At 50.8% G+C, this 24049-nt stretch overlaps 12 protein-coding genes across 12 annotated transcripts; 7 read left to right on the top strand and 5 right to left on the bottom strand.

Annotated features, from left to right (window-relative positions):
• Nucleotides 1-597: 597 nt before the first annotated feature.
• On the bottom strand, nucleotides 598-1255 carry COCCADRAFT_4637 (uncharacterized protein; the record flags this gene model as incomplete). The annotated part of the gene is made up of 3 exons (XM_007713582.1): nucleotides 598-684; nucleotides 753-941; nucleotides 1007-1255. 3 exons carry the CDS (start codon nucleotides 1253-1255, stop codon nucleotides 598-600), a joined length of 525 nt encoding a protein of 174 aa, XP_007711772.1.
• A 2421-nt stretch (nucleotides 1256-3676) lies between these two features.
• Nucleotides 3677-4904, top strand: COCCADRAFT_36361 (uncharacterized protein; the record flags this gene model as incomplete). Its single annotated transcript, XM_007713629.1, has 3 exons — nucleotides 3677-3692; nucleotides 3746-4133; nucleotides 4250-4904. 3 exons carry the CDS (start codon nucleotides 3677-3679, stop codon nucleotides 4902-4904), a joined length of 1059 nt encoding a protein of 352 aa, XP_007711819.1.
• Nucleotides 4905-5204: 300 nt separating this feature from the next.
• Nucleotides 5205-5449, bottom strand: COCCADRAFT_94810 (uncharacterized protein; the record flags this gene model as incomplete). The annotated part of the gene is made up of 2 exons (XM_007713628.1): nucleotides 5205-5270; nucleotides 5318-5449. The coding sequence occupies 2 exons, from the start codon at nucleotides 5447-5449 to the stop codon at nucleotides 5205-5207; spliced, it is 198 nt and encodes a 65-aa protein (XP_007711818.1).
• Nucleotides 5450-5884: 435 nt separating this feature from the next.
• On the top strand, nucleotides 5885-7627 carry COCCADRAFT_36359 (uncharacterized protein; the record flags this gene model as incomplete). The annotated part of the gene is made up of 1 exon (XM_007713627.1): nucleotides 5885-7627. The coding sequence occupies one exon, from the start codon at nucleotides 5885-5887 to the stop codon at nucleotides 7625-7627; it is 1743 nt and encodes a 580-aa protein (XP_007711817.1).
• Nucleotides 7628-8742: 1115 nt separating this feature from the next.
• On the bottom strand, nucleotides 8743-10007 carry COCCADRAFT_25878 (uncharacterized protein; the record flags this gene model as incomplete). Its single annotated transcript, XM_007713594.1, has 3 exons — nucleotides 8743-9744; nucleotides 9801-9947; nucleotides 9996-10007. The coding sequence occupies 3 exons, from the start codon at nucleotides 10005-10007 to the stop codon at nucleotides 8743-8745; spliced, it is 1161 nt and encodes a 386-aa protein (XP_007711784.1).
• Nucleotides 10008-10430: 423 nt separating this feature from the next.
• COCCADRAFT_94780 (uncharacterized protein) lies at nucleotides 10431-11703 on the bottom strand (the record flags this gene model as incomplete). Its single annotated transcript, XM_007713626.1, has 3 exons — nucleotides 10431-11390; nucleotides 11436-11523; nucleotides 11567-11703. 3 exons carry the CDS (start codon nucleotides 11701-11703, stop codon nucleotides 10431-10433), a joined length of 1185 nt encoding a protein of 394 aa, XP_007711816.1.
• A 295-nt stretch (nucleotides 11704-11998) lies between these two features.
• COCCADRAFT_25876 (uncharacterized protein) lies at nucleotides 11999-12760 on the top strand (the record flags this gene model as incomplete). The annotated part of the gene is made up of 4 exons (XM_007713593.1): nucleotides 11999-12004; nucleotides 12086-12131; nucleotides 12187-12461; nucleotides 12515-12760. The coding sequence occupies 4 exons, from the start codon at nucleotides 11999-12001 to the stop codon at nucleotides 12758-12760; spliced, it is 573 nt and encodes a 190-aa protein (XP_007711783.1).
• Nucleotides 12761-13273: 513 nt separating this feature from the next.
• COCCADRAFT_94863 (uncharacterized protein) lies at nucleotides 13274-14010 on the top strand (the record flags this gene model as incomplete). Its single annotated transcript, XM_007713625.1, has 2 exons — nucleotides 13274-13364; nucleotides 13439-14010. The coding sequence occupies 2 exons, from the start codon at nucleotides 13274-13276 to the stop codon at nucleotides 14008-14010; spliced, it is 663 nt and encodes a 220-aa protein (XP_007711815.1).
• Nucleotides 14011-14708: 698 nt separating this feature from the next.
• COCCADRAFT_94808 (uncharacterized protein) lies at nucleotides 14709-15322 on the top strand (the record flags this gene model as incomplete). The annotated part of the gene is made up of 3 exons (XM_007713624.1): nucleotides 14709-14741; nucleotides 14808-14898; nucleotides 14988-15322. 3 exons carry the CDS (start codon nucleotides 14709-14711, stop codon nucleotides 15320-15322), a joined length of 459 nt encoding a protein of 152 aa, XP_007711814.1.
• A 2044-nt stretch (nucleotides 15323-17366) lies between these two features.
• Nucleotides 17367-17672, top strand: COCCADRAFT_46198 (uncharacterized protein; the record flags this gene model as incomplete). Its single annotated transcript, XM_007713623.1, has 1 exon — nucleotides 17367-17672. A coding segment is annotated over one exon (306 nt), but the record flags the coding sequence as incomplete, so codon positions are not given.
• Nucleotides 17673-19999: 2327 nt separating this feature from the next.
• Nucleotides 20000-20985, top strand: COCCADRAFT_4629 (uncharacterized protein; the record flags this gene model as incomplete). The annotated part of the gene is made up of 4 exons (XM_007713581.1): nucleotides 20000-20099; nucleotides 20158-20392; nucleotides 20467-20741; nucleotides 20855-20985. The coding sequence occupies 4 exons, from the start codon at nucleotides 20000-20002 to the stop codon at nucleotides 20983-20985; spliced, it is 741 nt and encodes a 246-aa protein (XP_007711771.1).
• Nucleotides 20986-21296: 311 nt separating this feature from the next.
• On the bottom strand, nucleotides 21297-23549 carry COCCADRAFT_94802 (uncharacterized protein; the record flags this gene model as incomplete). Its single annotated transcript, XM_007713622.1, has 2 exons — nucleotides 21297-22528; nucleotides 22595-23549. The coding sequence occupies 2 exons, from the start codon at nucleotides 23547-23549 to the stop codon at nucleotides 21297-21299; spliced, it is 2187 nt and encodes a 728-aa protein (XP_007711812.1).
• Nucleotides 23550-24049: the final 500 nt, after the last annotated feature.

Below are 24049 nucleotides of genomic sequence, written 5' to 3'. Positions count from 1 at the left end.
ACACACGAAACCACCAGATTCTACAAAAGCATATGAATGCGGGGATCTATAGCTACACGTACATTTTGTTGGAGGCCTAACTCTTATACATTTATCTCTTACCGCGTTTCTTCGTTTTCCTATTGCAATCCACATTATACTGGTTGGATTTTATCTTGTCGGATCTGATCTCGCAACCACAAGTATGAGACGAGAGCATTGGGCTTGGGCAGCTGCCCGCTCAGGGTAGAAGTATGCTGTTAAAAACTAATCAGAAGAATGATAAGCTGCATGAGATGGGGGTTAAGCACGAGAAATCAGCCTTGTGCATTAAACCTGATTCGTACTTTCAAAATCTCATACAGATTTGCATCTACAATTACAATCTCATGTCTCGTGTCTCATGTCTCATGTATTTCGGCTTTGCCATTGGGTATCATCATTACTCTGAAATCAAAATTCCGCCTGCATTAATACCTATGTGAGACTCATAATTGTCGTCTTTGACCGTCGCATGGCAGGTCCATCTCACGGAGATAAACAGCAAGCACCACCTTGCGGCACTGTTTCTTGAAAGATTGCACATGAAGCACGTCATTCAAGGCCCTCGAAAGTTACTTAAGAGGCACAGCAGTGAGAGATAGGGTTTGAGTGTGATCTCTTTCCTGTCAGTGCCTCAAGCGGAAGTTCTTTGTTCTGGACCCACTGGATAACTCAAAGTCAGTTTTTTGCATTATAGCCCTGACATGCTCCTTGAAGAAAGGTAAACTTACGTGCTCAGCAATGCATCCACCATCCATACGGAACCCCTCAACAACCTCTCTGGACTGCGTTTTATACTTCACCCAGCCCTGGGGATACTGAAAAGTCGCGCCCAGCGGCGTGATGCTTGAAGGGTCCCAAGTGAGCGACAAAGCATCCCATCCAGTATCAAATCCATTTGGCAATGAAATACCGTGGTTCTGTCGTTGCAGCCCGAGGTCAGCGCACTTGATAGATTCCTTCGCCCGGAACGAAGCATGCTTACAGCATAGTCCTGGGTAATATATGAAAACGCCTTAGTGATATCAGACTTATAGATCAAAGCTTGCACGAAAGCATCGAAGCGATCCTTGTTCTGCTCTTTCGTGGTGCTGGGGTCGCGCACACATGGCGCTGGCTTAGCAGGAGTTACCCGAGGCTCCACCAATACATCGGCTCTAGCGTGCAGACCGTTTGGTGCTGCAATCACAGAGACAAACGTAGCGATCGTCGAGGCGAGCAATGCAAAGCGCATCGTAGAAATCAGCTTAGAGTTTCTCAATCTGTCAGTGTTCCGGGGTGGATGTTTGTGTGTCACTTCAGGCAAGTTGGTGTAGATTTATAGGTGTCTTTGCCCCCTCTTTTGGCGTCACGCTCACAGCTGAACTTCGGCCATATTATCTGCATTACCCCAGGATTTCTCGTCTGCCGCTCAATTGCCTACCTCCTTTCCTACGCCACCAAGAATGCAGGGGTCGCTGCAGATTTCGCAGTGTTCGGCCAAAGGCGTAATAAACGCCATAGTACAATTGAAATGTAACTTTTTAGCCAAATACTGTAATCCAGCACCTCGTTCATCACTGAATGATCTCTGAATCGGCCAGAGGTTGGCTGGGTATGTAGCTTTGTTGTCACATAATGCTGAATTTGGTATAGTGCTAGTCGCCCTATCCTTGTCAGCCTGGAGCTGTTCTGTAATCATCACCAAGGTAAAATTTGAATTCATATCTTGGTACCATTGATATCAGACAGATCAGCGCTAGGCGTTAATGTTGTTCTATCTTGGTTGGTGGTCACTTGGCCTGAGGCCTCACCGGCTTTACTCCGGGGGCCCTCCACACTTATGGGAACGATTAGCGAATTTTGCGGGGAAACGAATGCTACTAGGTTTCTCCCTAGATTCGGCAGTTTAAAGGGTCAAAATCGGATGCAGAGTCCAAAATCTCGTGGAAATTCATTGGGTCGGCCCGTTGGTCGGTCGCAGTCATCGAGCCTTGCACTGTGGCTTAACAGCAGGGGCGTGAGTTTCTTTGGGAGAGCGAACAATATCAGCAAGCGCTATTCGCAGAGATGGTAGTAGTCCGCATATGTGTTTCTATATAGAGAAGAGCGGCCGAAGGTCGTTGTACTTGAACAATCTCTATTACGCTCAGCCTTCTTGTATTGACGCTTCTCGATGTCCACAATATGACTTGTAGCAGGAACTTAGCCAATGACCTTTTACTGCCCTGATTGCTGCATATTTTCAAGAACGCAGCATTGCTTCACGTCTCGCACATCACTGGTCCCGGCCGGTAAGATGAAGTAAAGGTCGCTTAAAACCGGTCGTTGTTAGCTTTCCTTTGGTCCTTCGGCAGTTGCATTGCATCAGAAAATTGATAGCATGCGTTTCGGTAATTGCCATGTGATGCATGTTGCACCAAGTCGGCGCTGGAACGGTTCGGCAATTGTGTGAGATGTCAGCTTTTGCACAACGGCCGGTTGTTTATTTACATGCGATCACGTGCCTCGAGTCACGCCCAGTAGCATAAAAATACAAAGACAGCAGCATGATTTGCTGCATTCGCGTTTTCACTTGGTTTCATGGGACTAAACAAGAGATGAAGTTCTTTTATTCCCTTATTGAATATTTTCTTAGACATGCAGCGTGTAGTGTCTTTCTGTCACTTAACCATCATTGCATACGTATCCAGAACTCCATATTCAGCCTCACTTGAACATTATACTTTAAAATTTCCGCCTTGTATGCATTGTTTCCATGATCGTGTGTTGTGCAATCGCGATAGACTGAAGACAGGTGTGAGACCTCGGCTATGTCATCAGTTCGCAAAATGATCAACAGCGACGGTCAGCAATCAAAAGGATCGAATATCCATGCTTTCATAAGACATGGATCGGAAACTATATCGAACAAACTTCTGACTACAGCGACGATCGAGTATATATAAATACACAGCATACACCGCAGTCAGCAGCCTCACTGTCGTGTGCCTTATCCTTTAGCAAGATAAGCAATGTGCATGATCACGTGCATCGTCTCGTAGTCTCTCTTGTTATAATTTCAGATGGGCCTTCGTATTGGTTAAAATGATTAACTTGCTACCTACCTAGGAACAATATATGATCTTCCATTGTTCTTTTCGCGCATAATGATTGTGTTTGCGGCTGATGAAGATCACAGGAACTCAAGGATCAGAGCACACTGAATAGAAGCACGACTATCATAACCACTCGTATGCCATACCTTTCTACTTTCCTGTTTAGTTCAAATACCTTATATCTAGCCGCGAGAGATCATTGGCCACCTTATACGTACGCTCATCCCGCGTGGCCTCGGCGCAAAACGCTTGATTGGTCCATTCTCCGCTTAGCAGAATCTACCAAAAGATATCTCACAATCTTCACAAAGCAATCAAATCCTCCGTTGTTGACTGTTTTCGGACGATTGCAGCGATGGACGGACTATCTCGACTAATGGTTGACGTCATTAACCCGCCGCTAAGCCGTATTTGGCACACTACGAAACCTTCCGGAGCCGAAACACAGAGCGTATAGGTAGGCGATAGCTTCACGTGTCCAGAGTGGAAGATATTCGTTTTTTTTATCATACTTACGATTCACTCACTCACGTCGAAGCGACCGCAAGCGTCTGGTCCAGTAGAACAAGTTGCCCGCCATGAACTACATATCAAGTACATAGCTTCCGAACCGTATTCAATCTCAATTCAACTAAAACAAGTAATAGATCTCGTCAACTCGGATGCAGTCATCAATCCCCTCCTGGACAATGGCTACCTCCCACATGCGGTGATCCGCGTAGGAATCAGGCGCCAGCTAGCCGATCGCCTACAATCGATAGCTACCACGTCCTTGGAGTCCGCTTACGAGACCAAGATGAAGTACGTCAAGCTTCTTCGGGAAAGGCCAATTGCAATTGCGACTGCGACGGCAAACGAGCAGCACTATGAGGTAGGGACGAGTGTTCTTAAGGGCATGCTGGGCCCGCGGATGAAGTATTCGGCCTGCTTGTATGAGAAGGGCGGGGAGACGCTGGCCCAAGCCGAGATTGCCATGATGCGATTGTATATCGAGAGGGCAGAATTGAAGGATGGAATGAGCATTTTGGACCTTGGGTGAGTTCTTATTTCCTCTCTGATTTTGCATTTGCTGCACCTATAGTATAATGATCACGTGTATCGAGGCCAAATAAGCAATATGTTGAACGGAAGATGGTTAACAAGGGCTATAGATGTGGCTGGGGCTCAGCATCTCTCTTCATGGCGGAAATGTTTCCCAACTCCAAAATCACCGGCTTCTCAAACTCAAGAACACAAAAAGAGTACATTGACAGCGTTGCCGTATCAAAAGGACTCAAGAACCTTACCATTATCACGGGCGATGTTGTCGACTATGAGTTCCAGCCTGAAGCGTACGACCGCGTTATCTCCATTGAGCTCTTCGAGCACATGAAGAACTACCAGCTTCTGCTGCGCAAAGTAGGATCTGCGCTGAAACCCGGTGGCAAGCTATTTGTTCACATCTTTGCGCACTGCACGACTCCGTATGATTTCGAAGAAGGATGGATGACGGAGCATTTCTTTACAGGCGGTACCATGCCTTCGGCTGATTTACTGCTGTACTTCCAAGACGACTTGAGAGTCAAGAACCAGTGGTGGGTTTCCGGTATGCACTACTCAAAGACGTGTGAGGATTGGCTGGTTACCATGTTGAAGAACAAGGAGAGTATCTGGAAGGGACTAGTGGAGACGTACGGAGAGGAGGGCGCGTTGACTTGGTGGAATAGGTGGCAGGTTTTCCACATGGCTTGCTCCGAGTTGTTCAGGTGGAATGGGGGTGATACATGGGGTGTCAGCCNCTATCTCTTTGAGAAGCCTACTGCATAGACTGCAAAGGCTGGTGGGAGTTGTTGAAGGCGAGTGCAGACTCGATAATGTCTAAGAACCAACCCGTAAATATCACACTGAATTTCATGAAATCGTAACATAGCGAATCAACAAGACTGCATCTGACGCGATTGCTCTATTTTGCATTGATCCGAACTTCTTGGCGCTGTCCACATGGGACGTTGCAGCCACTGGCCGTGGTGTCTATGTCGAGCACTCCATTGTCTGTGCAATTGAGCTTGCCTCGTGTGAATATCTTCTAAGCCCTCTCTCCACGCCCAACGCCCCTGCATTCGTTATTCAATGGTCCCACGGGTGCTTCCAGCCCAAAAGCGCGGGGCCGTCCTTCTTCGCGCGGTACATCAACTGCGCCTGTCAGCACCTGTCTCGCTCCTACCAGATCTCTAACATACGAAGAACCACATTGACGCGCCGAGACCCGTTGCCATGAATCGGTATAGCGGCCTGACCGGGTGGATGTGGATGGGGTGGTTTGGGTGCGGCGGATATTTGGGCGGGCCCATGCGGGAGCGTGTGGGTTGCATCGTCTCTGGTGAGCCTATGTAAATATCAGTACTGGTGCCAGCTTTGGGGAGTGCTACACTGCGCCTACCTGCGGTGTCTGGGGTGCAATGGCTCTGTGACGCTTTTGGTGGGTGAGGTGTGATTAAGGTCGATCGCGGACTACGCTAACACTGCGGTGCCAAGATCGCCCCATCAACCGTCAATCGCGGCTTCTGCTCCTTCACCCGCGACAATCCTGACCACAATCGTCATCTCTACCCAGCAGCTTTAACCTCGAGCCCCCCGCCCATGCCAGCGCCCACCATCGCGACCACACACTCAGCGCTGCAAAGATACCGACCGATACATCGCGCTCACCCTCGCTGCATACGTTAACGCCGCGGCCCACTTAGCCCGAGTTAGGAAGCGTGCCTGCGGACCCTTGAGGATCACGTATTGTTAACACCACCGCCGGTATGGCGACTCCGGCGGGTGCCCCCCCGTCGCGCACCCTCCAGCGCCAATTCAAGGGATGTTGCAAGATTGGCGAGTACGAGATGATGCAGAAACTGGGCGAAGGTACTTTTGGTGAAGTTCACAAGGCGCGTCAGCGATCGACCGGCCATGTCTTTGCGCTCAAGAAGATTTTGATGCACAACGAGAAGGACGGATTCCCTATCACAGCGCTGCGAGAAATCAAGCTCCTCAAGATGCTGTCGCACGATAACGTCCTGAAGCTAGAGGAAATGGCTGTAGAACGGCCCAAAACCGAAGGCAGGAAACGTGCAATACTGTACATGGTCACGCCGTACATGGACCACGATCTGTCAGGTCTCCTCGACAACCCCGAAGTCCAGTTCAAACCGCCGCAGATCAAGTGTTACATGCTGCAGTTGTTCAAGGGTCTAGCATACCTACATGACAACCATATTTTACATCGAGACATGAAGGCAGCCAACCTTTTGATCAACAACTCTGGGCGACTACAGATAGCCGATTTCGGTCTTGCCAGACACTACGACGAACCGGTTCCACAAAGAGGCAGGGGCAATGGCGAGGCGAAACGCGAATACACTTCACTAGTTGTCACTAGGTGGTACCGACCGCCAGAACTGCTCTTGCAACTCCGAAAATACACACCGGCGATCGATATGTGGGGCGCAGGCTGCGTCTTTGGTGAAATGTTCAAGCGCAAGCCCATCCTTACAGGCCAAAGCGACATACATCAGGCACAGATCATCTTCGAGCTGGTTGGGTCTCCGAACGATACGAGCATGCCGGGCTGGAACGAGCTACCAGGAGCGGAACCTGTTCGCGCGTTCCCAACAAGTACAGGAAACATTGCGCAAAGATTCCGTGAACTATCGCCCCTTGGACTCTCGCTTATCAAGGACCTTATGAGACTGGACTGGCGGAAACGTATCAACGCGATTGATGCCATCGACCATCCATACTTCCGAGAGGAACCATTACCAATGCGCGAAGAAGATATTCCTCACTTTGCAGACTCACACGAGCTGGATCGCCGGAACGCGCGTGGCCAAAGGCAAGCACTTCCCCCTGCACCACAAGGCGGTACTGTAGGTGGAGGACCCAACGGAGAGTGGACAGGCCAAGGCCCACCACCACAGCCATGGCAAAGCAACGACCGAAGGTACGGCGGACCTCAAGACCGAGGACCGCCAGGCGTTGACCGCGGTCTCAGGGGCGGTGGCGGTGGCGGCTACGACCGACGAGGCTACGAACACCGACCCCCTCCACCCCCTCCCCCAGGAGAACGACGCCCAAACTGGGGCGGCGGCGACCGCGGCCACAACAACCTCCCTGCTCCTCCAGCAGATGGCCGCCACCCGCTCCCTCCCGTTCCTCGCTACGGCCCCGATGGCGCAGACCGCCGTAGAGGCCCCGTTCCCCCCGGTGACACCTACATCCCCAGCTACGGTGGAGACGGACACCGTCGTTCCCGCGAACCAGACGACCGTCCGCGCCGCGGCTCCCGCGATTCTGGCAATTCTCGTGAGGGTTACACCGACGACCGTGCTGATCGTGGCCGCGCGTATCGCGATCGTGACCGCGACCACAGAGGCGGCAATAGAGGAAACTTTGTGCAGGAGAGGAGGGACGGTCGTACGCGGTCAAGGAGTCCTGAGCGCAGAGATGCGAATGGCAGTGGCAACGGAAGGGGAAGGGATGTCTCGGATATTTATAGGAGGAGATGATGATGCTAGTGATCAAAGGTTTGGTCTGGTCTTTTTTCTTTCTTCTTTTGAATTGTTTGTTCGTGGCGACACCTGACCCCGTTTGTGAAGGTTGGTGGTTGCCCGCTCAAATGGAAAAGCGGATTGCTGATGGTTGACACTCCAAATTTGACGGAAGGAATCGAGGAAGAAACGTAGATCAAACGCGCATTTCTAGTCTTCTCTTTCTTTGTATTTTTAGGTAGATACGGATACAGATGTCTTACTTCTGCGTCTGTAAAGTGCAAAGATGCCAGCAAAGGGGGCGGATAACACAGATTGGGGTCTCTTCTTTTTTTTCTATTTTTTTCTAGTCTTTGCTGCTTTGCTGTGAAAAAAGCGGCTGTGCGACACCTATACACACACATATTTCGGTGCTACGCGCGTTATAGGTAACCAAGATGGGGCAAAAACTTTTTTGTGTCGATCTTTGCATTTTCTGGCGTTTTTTTGCTTCCCTCTCTCATCGACTTTTCTTGCACGCAATAGCAAGCACTTTTATGGGGGGGAGAGGGGGTTTCCGTATTCGTTTTTTTCTTGCTTGAAGAGCGGGAAGTATGATCCACGCTAGCAACATTGTGGTTCTGGCTCGCTTCGTATACAGAGGAATCTTGTTTATCTTGAGTGATTTTTGGGGTTTGATCGTTTGGGATTGATGCGTTGCGGGTGGAGGGGTCGTACGTGGTTGATATTATAGATCAGAATAAGACGCGTGTAGGATAATATTGAATTTGCTTAATGTGTATTGTTGCTTTGATGGTTTTGGATACTTGGTTTGCTATGGTCTCGAGTTGAGAGGTGTATCTGCGTTCGATGAGCGTAGCAGATATAGGATTTGGCGACTTCGGATCAGGGTCTTCTTGCTTGCATCCCCCAAAAGGAAGTGCTGGATCCGGCTTTTGTCTGGATTTGCCCGGCAGTGCCTTGGATTCTCGGTCATAGGATCGTTGGCATGGCACCAGATCGCAGATAGCGCGGGGCTGCTTCATGCCGAGATTGTCTTGACGTGCTGCCGGAGTGTAGAACCGCACTTGCGAGTCCACATATGGCTCAAATCCTCTCATGTCATAAGTTTCTTCAACACCCTTCCCAGGTTCTCACTCTGGATCCCAATCCGGACGGCACGTGCACCCCTCACTCCGGACATGCATGACGCCCGTCCGACTAGCCTCAACCAACCACTCCGCCCACTCAATCTCATGCTCAACAATCGTGACATGCTCGCCCGTCTCAACCCTCTCTTCCTTCACCTTGAGCAGGAAATCGCGTAGCTTGAGTGCACACTTGGCCATGGAATTGGCTCCACCGGGCGAGTTACGGCGTTGCTGCTCAGCGTACATCATGCGCTCCATGCGAGTTAGCAGTTGCGCTTGGATGTCACTGGATTCCTCGAATCGGGCTACAAGCGCTTTGGCATGGACTTTGAGGCACAGTGTGTCTTCTCGAGTGGCACGTGTACACGGTAGAACGCGCTGGGGACGCGCGAGATGGAAGGATCCGACGTCACGCAAAACTACGAGATCGTTGAACGACTGGTCTTCGATTGTCGATGTTGAATCACTGGAAGTCGGCCGTGGGGTTTGCTCTGTTCCGTTCCAGTTGATACAGGGGCTGGGTTGCGCAGAGTAGCCAGTGTCTTGGTCCGATGGATGCTGTTCATCAGAATCCCAGTCGCATTCGGTGTCTGGGTAGTCATCTGAGTCGCACATGAAGGTTTCAGAGTAGCTGAAGCCGTAGCCTTCTCGCTTCTTCTTTGGTTTTGCTAGCTGGGGTGCTTGCGAGGTGGACTCTGAATGCCGGCGCGGTTCCTGAGATGGTGATGCCCTGGTTTGAGGTGGATGTGCAGAGACGGACCGGTTTGCGCTGCCAGTCATAGTAAGTCCGGAGAAGCTTTGGGTGAATGCTTCTTCACGACCTCTGCGGGCTGAAGGCTCATCAGGTGGTACTGAGAATGAAAATCTGAGTTCAACGCTTTGCGGCTTTGCTTGCTGGTTCTCTGGCTTTTGTGCCCGTTTCTGTGTTGATCGCACCACCGCCTGCGACTTTACGGCGGGCGCTGGGTGTTCCATCCATGTTGTCAGAGTGGCATCCACATTTTTCTATGCAAAAAAGTTAACACAACGGCCCATAATCAAAAGCGAGCAATGCGACTCACCGGCCCTCGCCACCTAGTTGGTCGTTTAGGCTTGCCACTCATAAATCGTCGCTCCTGTAGGGTGGCGGTGTCTTTGGATACAGGGAGCGGGATGGGATCAAAACTCCGGCGCGTACTCAGCCGCTTTCTTGTAGGGCCCCTTCCCTTCTACTCTTCTTCAGCTACAAACTCTATCTGGTTCTTAGGAAGACCTACGTTGACGGGCATGTTGAGAGGCTGAGGGGTAATCTCGAAAATGATAGCTGACCCAATATCGGTCACAGCAGCGAAAAAGGGCAACTCAATTCCAGTATCAGTGGGTGATTTTAAAGGTTGCTGTTTGTTGATGGGGTGGGGTGTTTGGAGTATATCTAGGCGACTTCAGTAGGCTGCGCGTTGGGGTCGCGTGAAGGCTGACTAGCGCGGTTAGCGCCGAACGAGGCTACCATCCTATCACCGGGGTGAATCTCCGTGTTTTGATACACAAATGCCCCACCAAGTTAGGGTCCGTTCACAACTGGGATACTCGACTACGTGTGGATTCGTGTTGATCACGCTGCCATGGCGACAACAAAATGGTATCATTCTGAGCATTTCGTCACTTTGCTCTTGCTTTAGTTTAAGAAGAGCCCCTCATTGGGCATTCATGCATCACTTCTTGCCGTTCTCCAGAAGCTCCACCCCTGTTCTTACAACACCAATCGCTGCACCAGTCTGGATCGCTTCACTACCACCTCCGCTCAGTCTATACTCAATATCTGCCAGACCTGACATCCATGTCACCATAACTTGTGGTGGCACGTCATTCGCGACCAGCTCTTCGCTAATCGCCGTTAGAATATCTGCGAGCGCCAGTCCCTTCAATGTCTTGAGATTATTTATGGTTCGTAGACACTCTGTCATGTCATTCTTAGACAGCAGTGTTTCGATGATGTACTTGATGTCTGAAGGATGTGGTGCTGCTATACAGTCGTAGATGGTGGTCTGAGTGATTTGGTCACGCACGATTGAACTCGGGTCGACCGCGGGCTTGCCTGGGGGCTGGAGTGGCGTGCTGGAAGCATGGCAGGCTTGCAGCACGTTGAGCGCTCGTCTCATATCTCCCTTGCTCAGAGTGACGAGCGAATCGGTGGCGTCTTGTGTAATGTTGACCTTTTCCTCCTCAATCACCTTGTCGACTAGGTGCCTAATGTCCTGGTCCTTGAGCGGTGAAAATCGAAATCTCGTACAACGCGAGAGCAGGGCGGGCGAGAGTTTGTGTGTGTAGTTTGCAATGATGCAGAAACGTGTGTTTGCCGTGTACTTCTCCATGATTCGTCTCAGTGCCATCTGGGCGGTGGAAGTCATGGCGTCGGCTTCATCGAGAACAATGAGTTTGAAAGTTGCCAGCGAAGAATCTCCTGCTTTGGGTGCGGCAGAGAAGATTTGCTTGGTACTGCTAAATGTTTTGATCTGCTCTCTGACCACTTCGATACCTCTGTCATCTGATGCGTTTAGTTCGAGAACCATTTGCCGCATGTTCTTGTTCCCGTATATACGTCGTGCGAGTGCTAGGACGGTCGAAGTCTTTCCGGTTCCTGGTGGACCATAGAGAAGAAGATGTGGTAATCGCTGCTGGGGTCAGCGAGGAGCCTTTAAGCAGGGCAACGTCCTTACGTTCGAGTCGACAAATTTGTTGATTGTGGCTATGATGTCCTTGTGGCCTTCTACGTCGTCGAGAGACGCTGGTCTGTACTTTTCTACCCTATGCAAGCTTTAGAAAAGGTGCAATAGCGTCACATACAGACACATACCATGGCAATGTGTCTTCAGCTTCTACAGGCAGATTGGCAGCGCTCCGCTTGCCCTTTTTCGAGTCTCCGCCAAAGCTGATGGACTTGTCGACGGGCGCATCAACGTCCATTTCATCTTCAATGTCCGACATGGTGAGAGACTTGATTTGTGTCAATTCGGTGCACTTTGTATGATTTTGAGGTCAGGTTGAAGCAGTGAGTGCAGGGATGCTGCAATGTGTAGGATGCTGGGCTGGTGCTAACAAAGTCGGGGCAGACGCGCCGCGTGAAGAGACGCGTTAATTGGCGGCGGCTTAGTCACCCCGCCCCACGGCTCAGCCCTACGAGCACACCTCATACAGTCGGCCAGCGGAGCTACGCCGTCACCTCCGCCGAGCTCAAAGCACACGACCCAGAACAACAATCTGCGGGCACCCACATTCCAAAATGCCTGTGAGTCTTGGATTATTGCAGACAGACGAATACTGTCGAAGAAAACATCCCCAAACATCTTGACAGCTGACCCCCCGCTAGGCCTACCACTCAGTCTTCCTCGATGAGCCCAATCAGCAATTGATTGGTAGGACTCTCCCATTCGACTTATATGAGTGCACCTTGATTGACTGCTACAACAGGCAACTTTGCCCTCCTTCCTCTTCGCACACGCACTCGTGGGCCCGCTGTCCAATTGCCTGCTCTGCCCGCAGACGTCACCGAGCTCACCATTGAAGCCTCACACGAATCATACGACCCCCTAGACGAAGTCCTCGCTCTATTCCGCGCCAACACATTCTTCCGCAACTTCGAGATCAAGGGACCAGCCGACCGTGTGCTCATCTATGGCATCCTCTATGTGAGCGAAGTGCTGGGCAAGATCAAGCCCAGCATGAGCCGGAGAGAAGCTGAGAAGGTACGTGGCAGCTACGACAGGAATTTAGAGCCGAGGCTGACAGAATCAAACAGGCCGTCATGAACTCCGCTCTTGATACAAACTTTGCAATTCCTGGTGATGCTGGATTCCCACTGAACCAGGCTTTCGAAGCGCCTCCAGACAGGAACTCTGCCGAAGTGCTGCGACAGTACATCATGCAGATGCGCCAGGAGTTGGCAACACGGTTACTCAATAGGGTATACGCAGACGATACCAACACTCCTAGCAAGTGGTGGCTGAGCTACACAAAGAGAAAGTTCATGGGCAAGGCTTTATAGTTTCTGCAGTATAGTTCCAAGGGGATTTACCGTCAAGCTTTGACAGTGATAGAATCATATTTTGGCTCCTCAAGTGATCAATTACCCATATGACTCGTTCGAAAATCTTGCGTGCAAATACTCCTGCTGTTTCAAAAAGTATCATCCTTTCATGCCTGCGTTTGTCTCACCCGGATGCTAACTTGTGCGCTTGCGTTTGCATGTTTGGTCAGCCAGGTGCAAACAATTGCTAGCTGATCTTAACATTCACTTCGCTCTTTGTCTATATCTTCACGCTGCACCACTCACACTCCCCACCACAAACCCTTGACATTTTCAGCACAGCAGTATTACTGCATTGAATACCGTCGTTAACCATGGCTTGGATAGGATTCGATTCCAACCCTCGAGGCGCTACACAGTTACTGACAAAAAATGAGGGTATTTCAGTTCCGCCTAAAATTGTAAAGCATCTCAAACAACTAACGCATCGTAGAAGACTCTCCAGAATGGTGCGAATCGCCCTTTGAAAATATGAGCGGTAATTATGTATCTAACCAGGATGATAGGCAAGACGAGAACGGTACGGTGTGCCCTGAGGACGAGCTTGCTTTGCTGCCATACAGTACGTTCACAATGAATCTCTTGCGACTCGGCCGCATCAACTTTTCACAAGCACTAACATAAAATTGATTAAAGTGCCTCCACTTTTTGGCTGCGAACTTCCCCCCTGTGGCCTAATGCCTCAACTCGCATACCAAAACGTTGTTCAGCGCCTCCGCAAGTTGTGGCTTCTACACGCAAAAGAAAACCCTGCCGAGATCTCCCTCAAATACATCTGCGAGCAAATATTCGACAACCTTCTAGATGAATCTGAGAAGTTGCCATTCGGAAAAGCGAACAAGACCACGAGACGCACGCCCTGGCGACGCGAACAAGTCTTCAAGTTCGAGCCTTGTTGGGCGCACTACTTTGTTCTTGAGGCAAGGCGTATGAATGGAAGCAGCAGCATGACATCGATGAAGCGGGAGACGCAGGGTGCGCATCTAGAAACGGAATGTTTCATACCAACGATATTGGGTATTCATGTTAAGAACCCTGCGAACAAAGAGCATGTATGCCAATTGTGGAGGGAATGGCACAGAGAGAAGAGGCGCCCTGTACCGACACTGAATCCACAAGGAAGCGCTGCGGCAGTGGAAGACGTAGCGGGTAGTATGCAGGATGACTCAAAGGAAAGTGGAGAGACAGAAAATGACTCTGTTATGTAGGTATAGGGCATGCTGTCTCTGACCTAGGTAGAGTGAGAGGTCCCGCACAGCCATGTCTTGAACCACTGAAGTAGCTGAGGTGTGATTCTTTTCTGACAGGATGTACTTGTATCAGTTGCAGAGTTAAGGCAGTATTGAGTGTGATATGAATCAATGTTGACATAACTCGCTATCCATGTGTTGTTTCCCCGTGTACATCCCAGAACTTTGGAGAAGCCATGATGCGAATTACTAAACAGTGCATACAAATCTCTCAACAGCAGCATTATCGCCTCAGGCTGTGAAGTGGTCACACCCTTCTACCTCTCAAATCTGACCCGCATATGTTGCCGCAATGCCTTATCTTAGATCATTGTATCCAAAGGTGACAAAATGAAGGGTGAGGGTGGAGCCCTAGCCTCCTCGCCGTGTTGCAGACTCACCTTCACCGTGAGGCTTCTGCCTTGCTCTGTTCTCCCTGTGACGCTACCAGTCCAGAAACATAAAGTTGACCCTCCTCACACGACCATCCATCCCTCTTTCTCTCTACTCAACCTTCAGCTGATACTCAAATCACCTTTTCTCAGCTTACATTACCTGCATCACAGTGTGCACCAACTACCTCAAACAATATCACAACAATCAGTGAGTGGCCTTCTTGTTACATGCCCCGTTGCCGTTACTGATCCGACAACAGATCTTCATCCCCAGCCGTCAAGATGCCCAAGTGGACTCCCGAGTTAGACGCGATTGTAAGTGAACCAGGCACCACCTCAGCTCCCTATGCATATTTCCGCAGTCACTGACGCGCCTTTCAGATCCTCCATGGTGTCTTTGAGGAGTGCAACATCAGCTTCTCCAAGTCACTTTGCGCCAAGATCGCTCAGCGAGTCAATGATGCTGGAGTCGGTATGTTTGTTTTCCTTTCCAATACACGTTCATCTCATTCCTTTCTCCACACCTCTTCTCTACCCACAATTCTGATGTTCCCGTTTAAGAATGCACTCCCAAAGCCATTGAGAATCGCCTGTACTCTTGGAAGAAGAAGAACGTATCGGGCGCCACGGGCTTGAACTCTGCTACGAGCACTCCCGTTCAGACACCCGCCACTCCCAAGACGCCGCGATCCCGGGTCAAGCCCAAGGCAGAAGATCCCGTGACGCCTTCACCCTCTGTCAGAAAGCGCAAGGCTAGTAAGCTCAAGACTGAGCCAGCTGAGTCCCAGTCTGAGGAGAATAGTGAGCTTGATGATATGCTCGCTGTCAAAAAGATGAAGACTGAGCCTGTCGAGGAGGGTCTCAGTATCGATGTGTCGGTGGAGGAACAAGTCTAAGTAAGTGTTCTTGTTCACTAAGCGCTTCATTATGTGATTTCGGATGCACGGCTCAATCGTGGGACAATGGGTTTTCAGGATGAATGTTTACTGCTCTGTATGCTGAGGGTCCTAATTTCCATCATGGGGGATCAGCCTAATCTTTCGTTGCAAACAGCACGTGCAGCGATTGAGGCAGATGCACAAATGAATTAATACAAGGTATCATGGGTCTTTGATACATATCTTCTACTTCTCTTTCTACTTTACTTCCGAATGTGCATGTTTTCCTTTTTGTCCGCATACCGTGACAACATTAACTTCTCTCGCGCTTATCCCATTCATTGTGACTCAGTACTCTTGTTCTGCTCGCTATCCTCTTAACGGTTTCTTCATTTAAGAGCTGATCCCAGCAACTTGTACAGAATCATGGTGGTGCGGAGAACAGGTCACAAATATTTATTACATGTAGATAACTAACATGTAGTTCCAATTCAAAACCCTGGTTAGAGGGTAGGGGGAAATCGAGCGGAAGATGTAGGCTGCAATTTTCCGAATACCCACCTCGGTCTGGTATGAGAGCTCATGCATATCACGTCATGTCTTCTGCAAGAATATAAAAATCCGCTTAGGTACCTCAAATGCTCGTATATGTCTACTGCGGTGGCTGAATAAATCACTCAAGGCTGTGCTGGTGTTCTCACATCTGCAGATGTGGCTGAGCAGCCACTACGAATGTGCCTACTTGCTCGCTAAACTCTCTACACTCCCTTTAAGGCTGCCTGCAGGACTGACACACTACCATTTTGTCAGCGACTTGGCCCCTCTTCTCGCGTTATCGAGCGCGAACAATTCCAATTGGCTCCTAACCGCCCACATCTACCGCAGCTAACGGCGGGGGCTGTGCATCCATCAGATGAACCGGTGTAACTCTAGTCATCACAATAGATTTATCAGGCAGCCATGCTGCTCAGGCACCTCGCTCATGAACACTTTTCAGCTCAGCCAAAACCAACGCCTTGCCTGCCCATATCCCTTTTTCTGGTATCATCCATCGACACATACGCAAGCACGAGACCACAATGACGAAGTCAAATAAGCACGGAAAGAAGGAGCCGAATCTGTGGCGGGAAGCTTACAAGGCGCTCTATGCTGATGGCGCGGAGAAAGAGCATATGCAAAAGGTCCAAGCAAAATTGAGGAAACGACTCAACCAACCGGATCTGGATCTCAAAACTGATGAAGGATACAAAGTGATGCTTTCTTTTATCAACAAGCAAGGAAGCAAGCTGGAAGCAAAAAAGCGTCCGGAGAGATTCAACAGAGTGTCGCAAAATATGGGAATGATCAAAGAACTATTCGGGGCGGGCGCAGCAGTTGGTGGTCCCTATGTGGCTATCCCCGTTGCCGCCCTGTTCATGGTTTTCTCCGTATGATAGATTACGCATGTTTCTGACTTTACGTACAATCAGTCTAACATCCCGACCAGATGGAAGAAATATACACCTCTGAGAAAGACGCCATGATAGATTTGGCCGAAGTTGCGTCCGATTACTATGTTTATACTGCCAAAAGCCACGAGCGTGTCAGTATACGGCCCGAGGATGATGACGACATGCAAAGATTAAAGCAGAAGCTGCGCGTCGTCTATATCGGTCTGTTCAAAGGAATCATGTTTGCATCGGCGCAGCTGGCAAACTTCCTCTGTGACGACTCTGCGCCCAAGAAATGGTTCAAGAACGCAATGAAGATGTACAACTGGAGCGAGCAACTCGAAGACCTCAACAAGCGCTACGAGACGAGCCAGAAATGCTGTGACGAGATGGTCTGGCGTCTGACACTTGGCCCGGCGCCAAAGGCAGAAACCAAGGTGTCAATGGGGCCTGGTCCGCGCAATGCTTTACACTGGGCAGTCGCAGACAAGCTCTACACCAGAATCGACGAACTTGTGTCGAAACAGGAATGTCCCATCAATGCCCTTACACCAAAGCGCTGGACCGCAGCACATCTGGCGGCGGAACACGGCGATACCAAGATCCTGCGGACCTTGCGTTCCGTGCCCGGTATCGATATCCACATCAGGAACGTCGATGGCCGCACCGCTCTTCACATCGCCGCGCTCAACAATTGCGTCGGCGCCGTAAAACTGCTGCTGGAATGGGACCACAAGCTGCTCAACGCGCGCGACAACAAAAACCGCACCGCATACCTGCTCGCCGCCGCAAAAGGCCACGTCAAAGTGCTCGAGGTGCTCAAGAACAAGGGCCAAGATATGAACCAGTCGACGCTCAAAAACGGGTGGACTGCGCTTCATCTCGCCGCCGAACTGGGCCGCGTCGACGCTGTCAAGTTCTTGCTCGAAAGCGGTGTCCGCAAGGATACCCGCACGACGGCCGGCGCATCAAAAGGTTGCACTGCGAAGCAAATCGCCGAATTCAAAGCTAAAGCAGATGTCGTTGCGCTGCTTTGATATAGAAAGATACCGAGGTTCGGCCATATGTAGTCGAAAGCAGTACATACACAATTAATGCCTGCTGCCCGTTTCACAGGTACCTAGTCAAAGAGAACGAGTCTTGGTAAACTACCAGGACCTCCTCCTCCTCCAATTCGGACGGCCTTTTTCTTGCGGAAAGAATAAGCACTATAGCACCTTAGCTCCCGCGACTCCCGATTCCCATACCGTTGGACGACACACATCAAAAGCAAAAAAAAGACCGATGAAGGAAGTTTACATACCCACGAACAGACTTTTATTTTGGCGTGTCCGGCGGCAGGCATGGGGGTGTGTGTGGGCCCCAAATTCTAGATTGCCACGGCGTTAGAGAGTCGCGGAGAAAGACGCGCTAATTTGCTTGGCTTGTATGCAGCGAGTTTGTGCACCCTTCCCCCCCCCCCGGCTTTTGCTCACAAATACGTGGGTGCTGATTGGGCGGTGTGTGGGTTGAATAGACTACTGTACTTCAAACAGTCCTTGGGTGTAAATTGCTCTCGCACTGGGCCTTTTTCACGTGCGTAGGATGTTGAGAGAGGCAAGTGACGACATTGATTTCCTCAACCACACTACCTTGTGATAATACAAAAGGTGTTAAAAAATGTCAAAAAGTTGTAGTATATAGCATTTTTTTCCCAGCCTTTATGACGTGCATTTCCGACCGCACACTCCATGCGTTTCATGCGATATTTATAGGTCCTTTTCCTTCTTTGCTTTGATGCTACATCGTACTTTCATTTAAAATAGTTGCATATAGTAAGCCTTGGTGTGTGTGCGTGTATACAGGCGCCTGGCATGGGGGGTTGGCGGGATATGGGGAGATTTCCGGCCTTGATGTTTCGATGCGTGGTTGCAGCGGGGAAGGCGAATTGTAGGTTTGTTGAAAAAGAGGGTTAATCCTGGTCGCCTCCGGCCCGGCCGAGGGAGGGGAGGGGAGGGGGGCCTGCACAACATCGACTGCTGTGTTTAGAGTGTGATGAAAGGATGCGAATGCTGGGCTGGTGCCGCATTTTTTTCTTCTCTTTCTCTCTCTCTCTCTCTTTGCGATAAGGGAGGGGGGGGTTAAGACGTCGTATTCTAGTAAAGCCGCGGTAAGTTTTTCGATAGTAGCAATGAACTGTGCATCTATCTATCTAAGAATAAACTTTCTTGTGTACCTGACTTGGCAGCCTCATGACATGGTTGTACTCTGGAGTTGATGCCATGATAGGCATACTGTTGTAGGGAAGTGGTTAAAGGGTGTGGCGCACCGTCGTAGTTTAGCGGGAGTGCAATCTCCGATCCCTGAGTTTAGTCTCCACTACTACCAAAGCAGACGTGGTTGCAAATCAAGCATATCTCGTGTATGTAGTCGCCCGACGGAAACCTACTGAGCCACCGTTGCTGATGATGGCCATGTATTGAATGATGATGTTATCTTGTGTTGGTGGATGTTCCATCTGCCTAGCTGAGCCCCCCCCAGACGGTCAGCAGACTAGTAGGTGTTCGCAGCAGCAGCACCCACGAGTGGCAATGATACAGTCATGCGTGAGACTGATGCTGGAAGGGAAAAAGGTCAGCATAGCATAGCAAAGTCGTAGTAGCCCGGGCCTAGTCCCAGAGCCACGCATTCGAGTCAGGCACCTACTTTGACGTTATGTCGCGCGGGCCGAGCGACTATGGCTCCGCCATCCTAGACCTGGCCCACACCTGCAAGACAGGGGGGAGGGAGGACCGCAAACCTACCTGGGGTTCTCTCTCTCTCTCCCCCAGCGAATCCGAACCACTTTTGTTTTGATCAAGCGTTACACGATTCGAGGGAGATCCAGGGAACAAAGGCGTGACATCTTTCAAGAGACCGGGTGACAAAAAGGGCAGCAAGAGGCACGTGTAATGGGGAAATGGTCCAGGGGTGGGCACGCACTGGGGAAGGATGCTGGCATAGTAAGGTAACAATAAGTGAATACGTCCGAGATGCCGCTAAGCCTTTGCGACTTACTAAATTTTCCTCTTCCCCTTCTTGGCTTAGAAACAAGACCTTGTACGCATGGAGAGCAATCTGCGGTGGCGCTGGTCGTTTGACCGAGGCGCGCAGAAAAAAAAGTGGTATAAGAGACTCGTGGATATCTTGGTAGATTGAACTTCATCCTCACGCCTACTCGACTTCGCCTCTTGCTACAGATACTCTTCTACAGCCTTTAACTTCAAAGTCTCGAAACCCCGACAATATGCGCTTTACATCTGTACCATTCGTTGCCCTCGCGGCTGTCGGCGTAGTCAACGCCCAGGGTTCTATGGATACATGGAATCCAGCTGCAACCGGCGACTGTAAGTTTAACTTTGTCTTCCCAGAAAAAAAAATAGTTACTAACATTCCTCTCAAAAGCCCGTGGACCCTGCCCCATGCTCAACACCCTGGCCAACCACGAATACCTCCCCCACAACGGCCGCAACTTCACCCTCGACATCCTCAAGCACGCCTTCAAAACCGCCCTGAACCTCAGCGACGACGTCACCGTCCTCCTGCACACCGCCGCCCTCACCACCAACGCCGGCGGCTCAACTTGGGGCTTGGATACGCTCAGCAAGCATAATATCCTCGAGCACGACGGCAGTCTTTCGTAAGTTCTCTTTCACCATATCCCACATATCCCTATAATAAGATAGGATGTATGTACTAACCGTCCCCAAAAAGTCGCCAAGACAACGCCATCAACGGCGACTCAACCTCCTTCAACGCCACCATCTACGCCCGCACCCGCTCCTTCTTCACTGCCCCAACAATCTCCCTCCAAATGGCTGCAAACGCCCGTCTAGCCCGCATGCTCGATTCCCTCAAGATCAACCCGCAATTCTCAATCTCAGCCCCTGCTGTCGGGTTCAGCCATCTCGAGACGGCAATTTACATGATTGTGTTTGGGGATCGCAAGGACAAGACGGCGGTTAGGGAGCAGGTGGATTTTTTCTTTGGTGAGTTTGCACTGTTTTTTTTTTCTTTCCCCCCCCCCCCCTTTTTGGTTGGAAAAAGGGGAGCGTGGGGGATTTTTTGCGAAGAAACGAAAGAAAGCTAATGACACGAACAGAAAACGAACGTCTCCCCACTGAACTCGGCTGGAAAACTCCCGACACAGTCATTTCCGGTGCAGATGTCAAGGAGTACCAGAATCTCGTTGTTGCGAATACCAAGTATCAGCCTGATATCATGGGTCCTTAAACATCTCCTCCCCAGCTTAGCCATGAACTCGTAGGATGACTTTGGGCTTCTTTTTATTTTTCATTGTTTATATATATATATAACTATACCTTTTTCTTTGGCATTTAGCATATGTTCTGTTACGACTTCTTTTTTTTTGAGGGGGGAAATGGGGATGGGGGAATGTTGATAGATGAATCGGGACATATGAATAGTTGAATTCATCAGAAAACCAATTCTGTTTGACAAAAAAAGAAAAAGAAGAAAAAACCACTGCAATGCATTCAATCCCCCATCTATTCTATACTCTAAAAAAAAGTCTCAAAAAAAAACTACCTCTCGTCCCTCTCAGCCTCAGCTCTAATATCCTCCCTACTGCCACGTCCCCCAAGTCCTCTCCAAAGCTCACTCAGCGTCCCACTAAGACTCCTGCCCCTGCCTATTCTCGCACTGGCAGGTGCAGCATCCGACGGTCCAGCCTGACTATCGCGCGTCTGCCGGCGACTCAGCGGTTCACTAGTGGTGGTACCACCGCCCATCATGGCGCCGTCATCGACGTTGTCGCGCGACGAAGAACCCAGACCGAGGACGCTGCCGCGGCGGCGAATGGAATCGTCCGGGTCGCGGTAGCGGATGCTGGCTCCGCGCTTGAGATCTTGGACCATTGTGCTGAGGCTGGTGCTGAGGGGGCTGGCGAGGAGGGGACCGGCGATGCTGTTGCGGGTTCCTTGGGGGCGGTCGACGGTGCGCAGACGACGGAGTTGGGAGCTGGGGGTCGTGGGGATGTCGGTTTGGGATTTTCCTCGCGTGGGGGTCCAGGGGAGTCCGAGTTCGGGGTCGCTGGTCAAGGCCAAGGGTGCGGGTGCGGCTTCGGATGGTAGGACGGGGGTGGAGGTGTGGCGGTTTAGTGGTGGTGTGCGATCTTCGGGTTCGTTGGGTTGGGTCCATGGGTTTGCGACTAGAGAAGACATGATGTCTCCAGAGACTGAGCGAACAACGGGATTTGGTGGGGTTACTGGCTCGGGTATAACCACTATGGTTGGTGTTGATGGGCGCGAGTCGTCATCGCGGTAGCGAGAAGGGATGTTGATAGGTGGTGAAAGTGGACGTGATGTCGATCGCGTACTTGCAGCAACATCGTCGCCAGCGTCATCCACATCATCAGTATAGCGTTCACCTGCGAGATACATCGCATCATGATCTGGCTCGTCGTCTTCCTCGCTGTGTTGCGGAGGTCGTCCGCTCGTGATTAACCAAACGCCAAAGAACGTCAAGGCGCATCCACCGATAAACTTTCCTGCATCCTGCGCCGAAGTCCTTTCAAAGTCGCGGTAGAGCACTGCAGACCCGCCAATGACGGACAAGGTGAAGAGAACAAACTGGACGGGAATGACCTGGGTAGCATCGAAGCGCTGTAGTGCACGGTTGACATACTTGATCTGCATAACTGCAGTGCCAACGAGAATAGCAACCAGGAGATAGAAGACTGGAAAAGTAATGGCCCGCCATAGTGTATACGAAAGCAACGACGCAACACCTTTGGTAGAGAGCGCCGTATATCCACCTTGATAAAGTCAGCCATACCGCATTGCAGATCATACCCATTGAACAACCCCCCCAAAAAACTTACCAAACAGCCCTACAAGCCCCAGATCAATCAAAATATTCTTATCCCCATACTTGTTACTCGCACCCATGAGCATGATAATCACACCAACAGTGATACCAAGATACGTTTCAAACTCCCAGCGCCTGATCAAATCCCAAATCTCGCCAGGTCCCAACTTGGGATTATTATCGTTTGCCGAAAGCACAACCGTGACCGCGCCTCCAACCGCAATGATAACACCCAGCGCATCGCGCTTGCGAAACGGCTCCTTGAGCATAAACGGCGCAATAATGCAGTTTGAAATGAGCGCCACGACACCGAGCGGCGAGACAATGGACGCAGGCGCAAAGCCGTAGGCGAGAAAATTCCCCGCTTCGCCCACCGTCATGAGAATGATGCCGAACCACCAGTACGGCGACTTGAGATACGACGTCTGCTTGTAGACTTCGTCGTCCGGGCCCGATCCCGCACTGTCGCCCCTCTCCACATCCGGTCTCGTCTGGTGGGAGCACTCGTTCGCAACCAGGGGATCCGACTCGGTCGCCTCGAAGATATTCGCATCAGGCGCATGAAGCGTCTGACCCTCCATGCCATTTCCGTGCTGATGCTTGGCTCTGCTACCGCCGCTACTGCCAAACTTTGTCACTTCTTCATTGAGTCGGTTCAGACTCAGTCCAGATGCATTCCTCCTCTTGCGCTGCCGCTCTTTGGCCTGCCACTCGCGATCCAGCCGAATGTGCGCGTACCGCTGCATGTTGAGCGCAAATGATATCAGCACGTTTCCTACTATCGCCGTTACGATGCCGATGAGACTGCTCCAGTTCTCCGGGTATCTAATACCTCCTCCTCCTCCGCTGTCGCCGTCGCCCGTCTCTTTTGAAAACCATGATAGGCCATTAAGGAGTATTATGCTCGATGTGTGCGTGGATGCCGGCGTCGCTGAGCCAGCAGTGACGTAGCTGGGGGGTATATGCATCGCGTCGGGAGGTGCAGGCTGGGTCCTAAGCAGGGTAACGCGGAATGCGATGGGCCAGCCGAGGGAACAGCGCCGGCCGTGGTATCGCACGCCCGTGTGCTTAGGTTGCGGTTGGTGAGAGGAAGTCGTCGCGTTCAGATATTATATGGCAACTACAAAAGGCATGCGATACAAGGTGACATGCTTTCCGGCCCGAATGTTGGTGGTGGGCTGCATTTCTTTGGTGCCGCCGTATGCCGCGACGGCCTTTCCAGGTTCTCCAATATCTTTCACATGACGAGGCTGCGGTCCAAGCTTCAAATGCACCATCGGCATGCTACGCGCTAGCAGTCATTGTGCATCAACCGCCTATTGATAATGTTGTCTTTTGCACGAATCTGACAGCTTTGTCGTGCCTAGTGCTGACAAGGAACATGTTATGCCCATTGCGGCAGAGCCCTCTAGTTGGGATACTGATGGTTTGATCTCGTTCCATAGCACCTCAGCCAACTACTACATCA

The sequence above is a fragment of the Bipolaris zeicola genome, assembly GCF_000523435.1.
Source record: "Bipolaris zeicola 26-R-13 unplaced genomic scaffold scaffold_64, whole genome shotgun sequence".
Lineage (NCBI taxonomy): Eukaryota > Fungi > Ascomycota > Dothideomycetes > Pleosporales > Pleosporaceae > Bipolaris > Bipolaris zeicola.
This window is presented reverse-complemented; position numbering and strand designations above follow the sequence as displayed.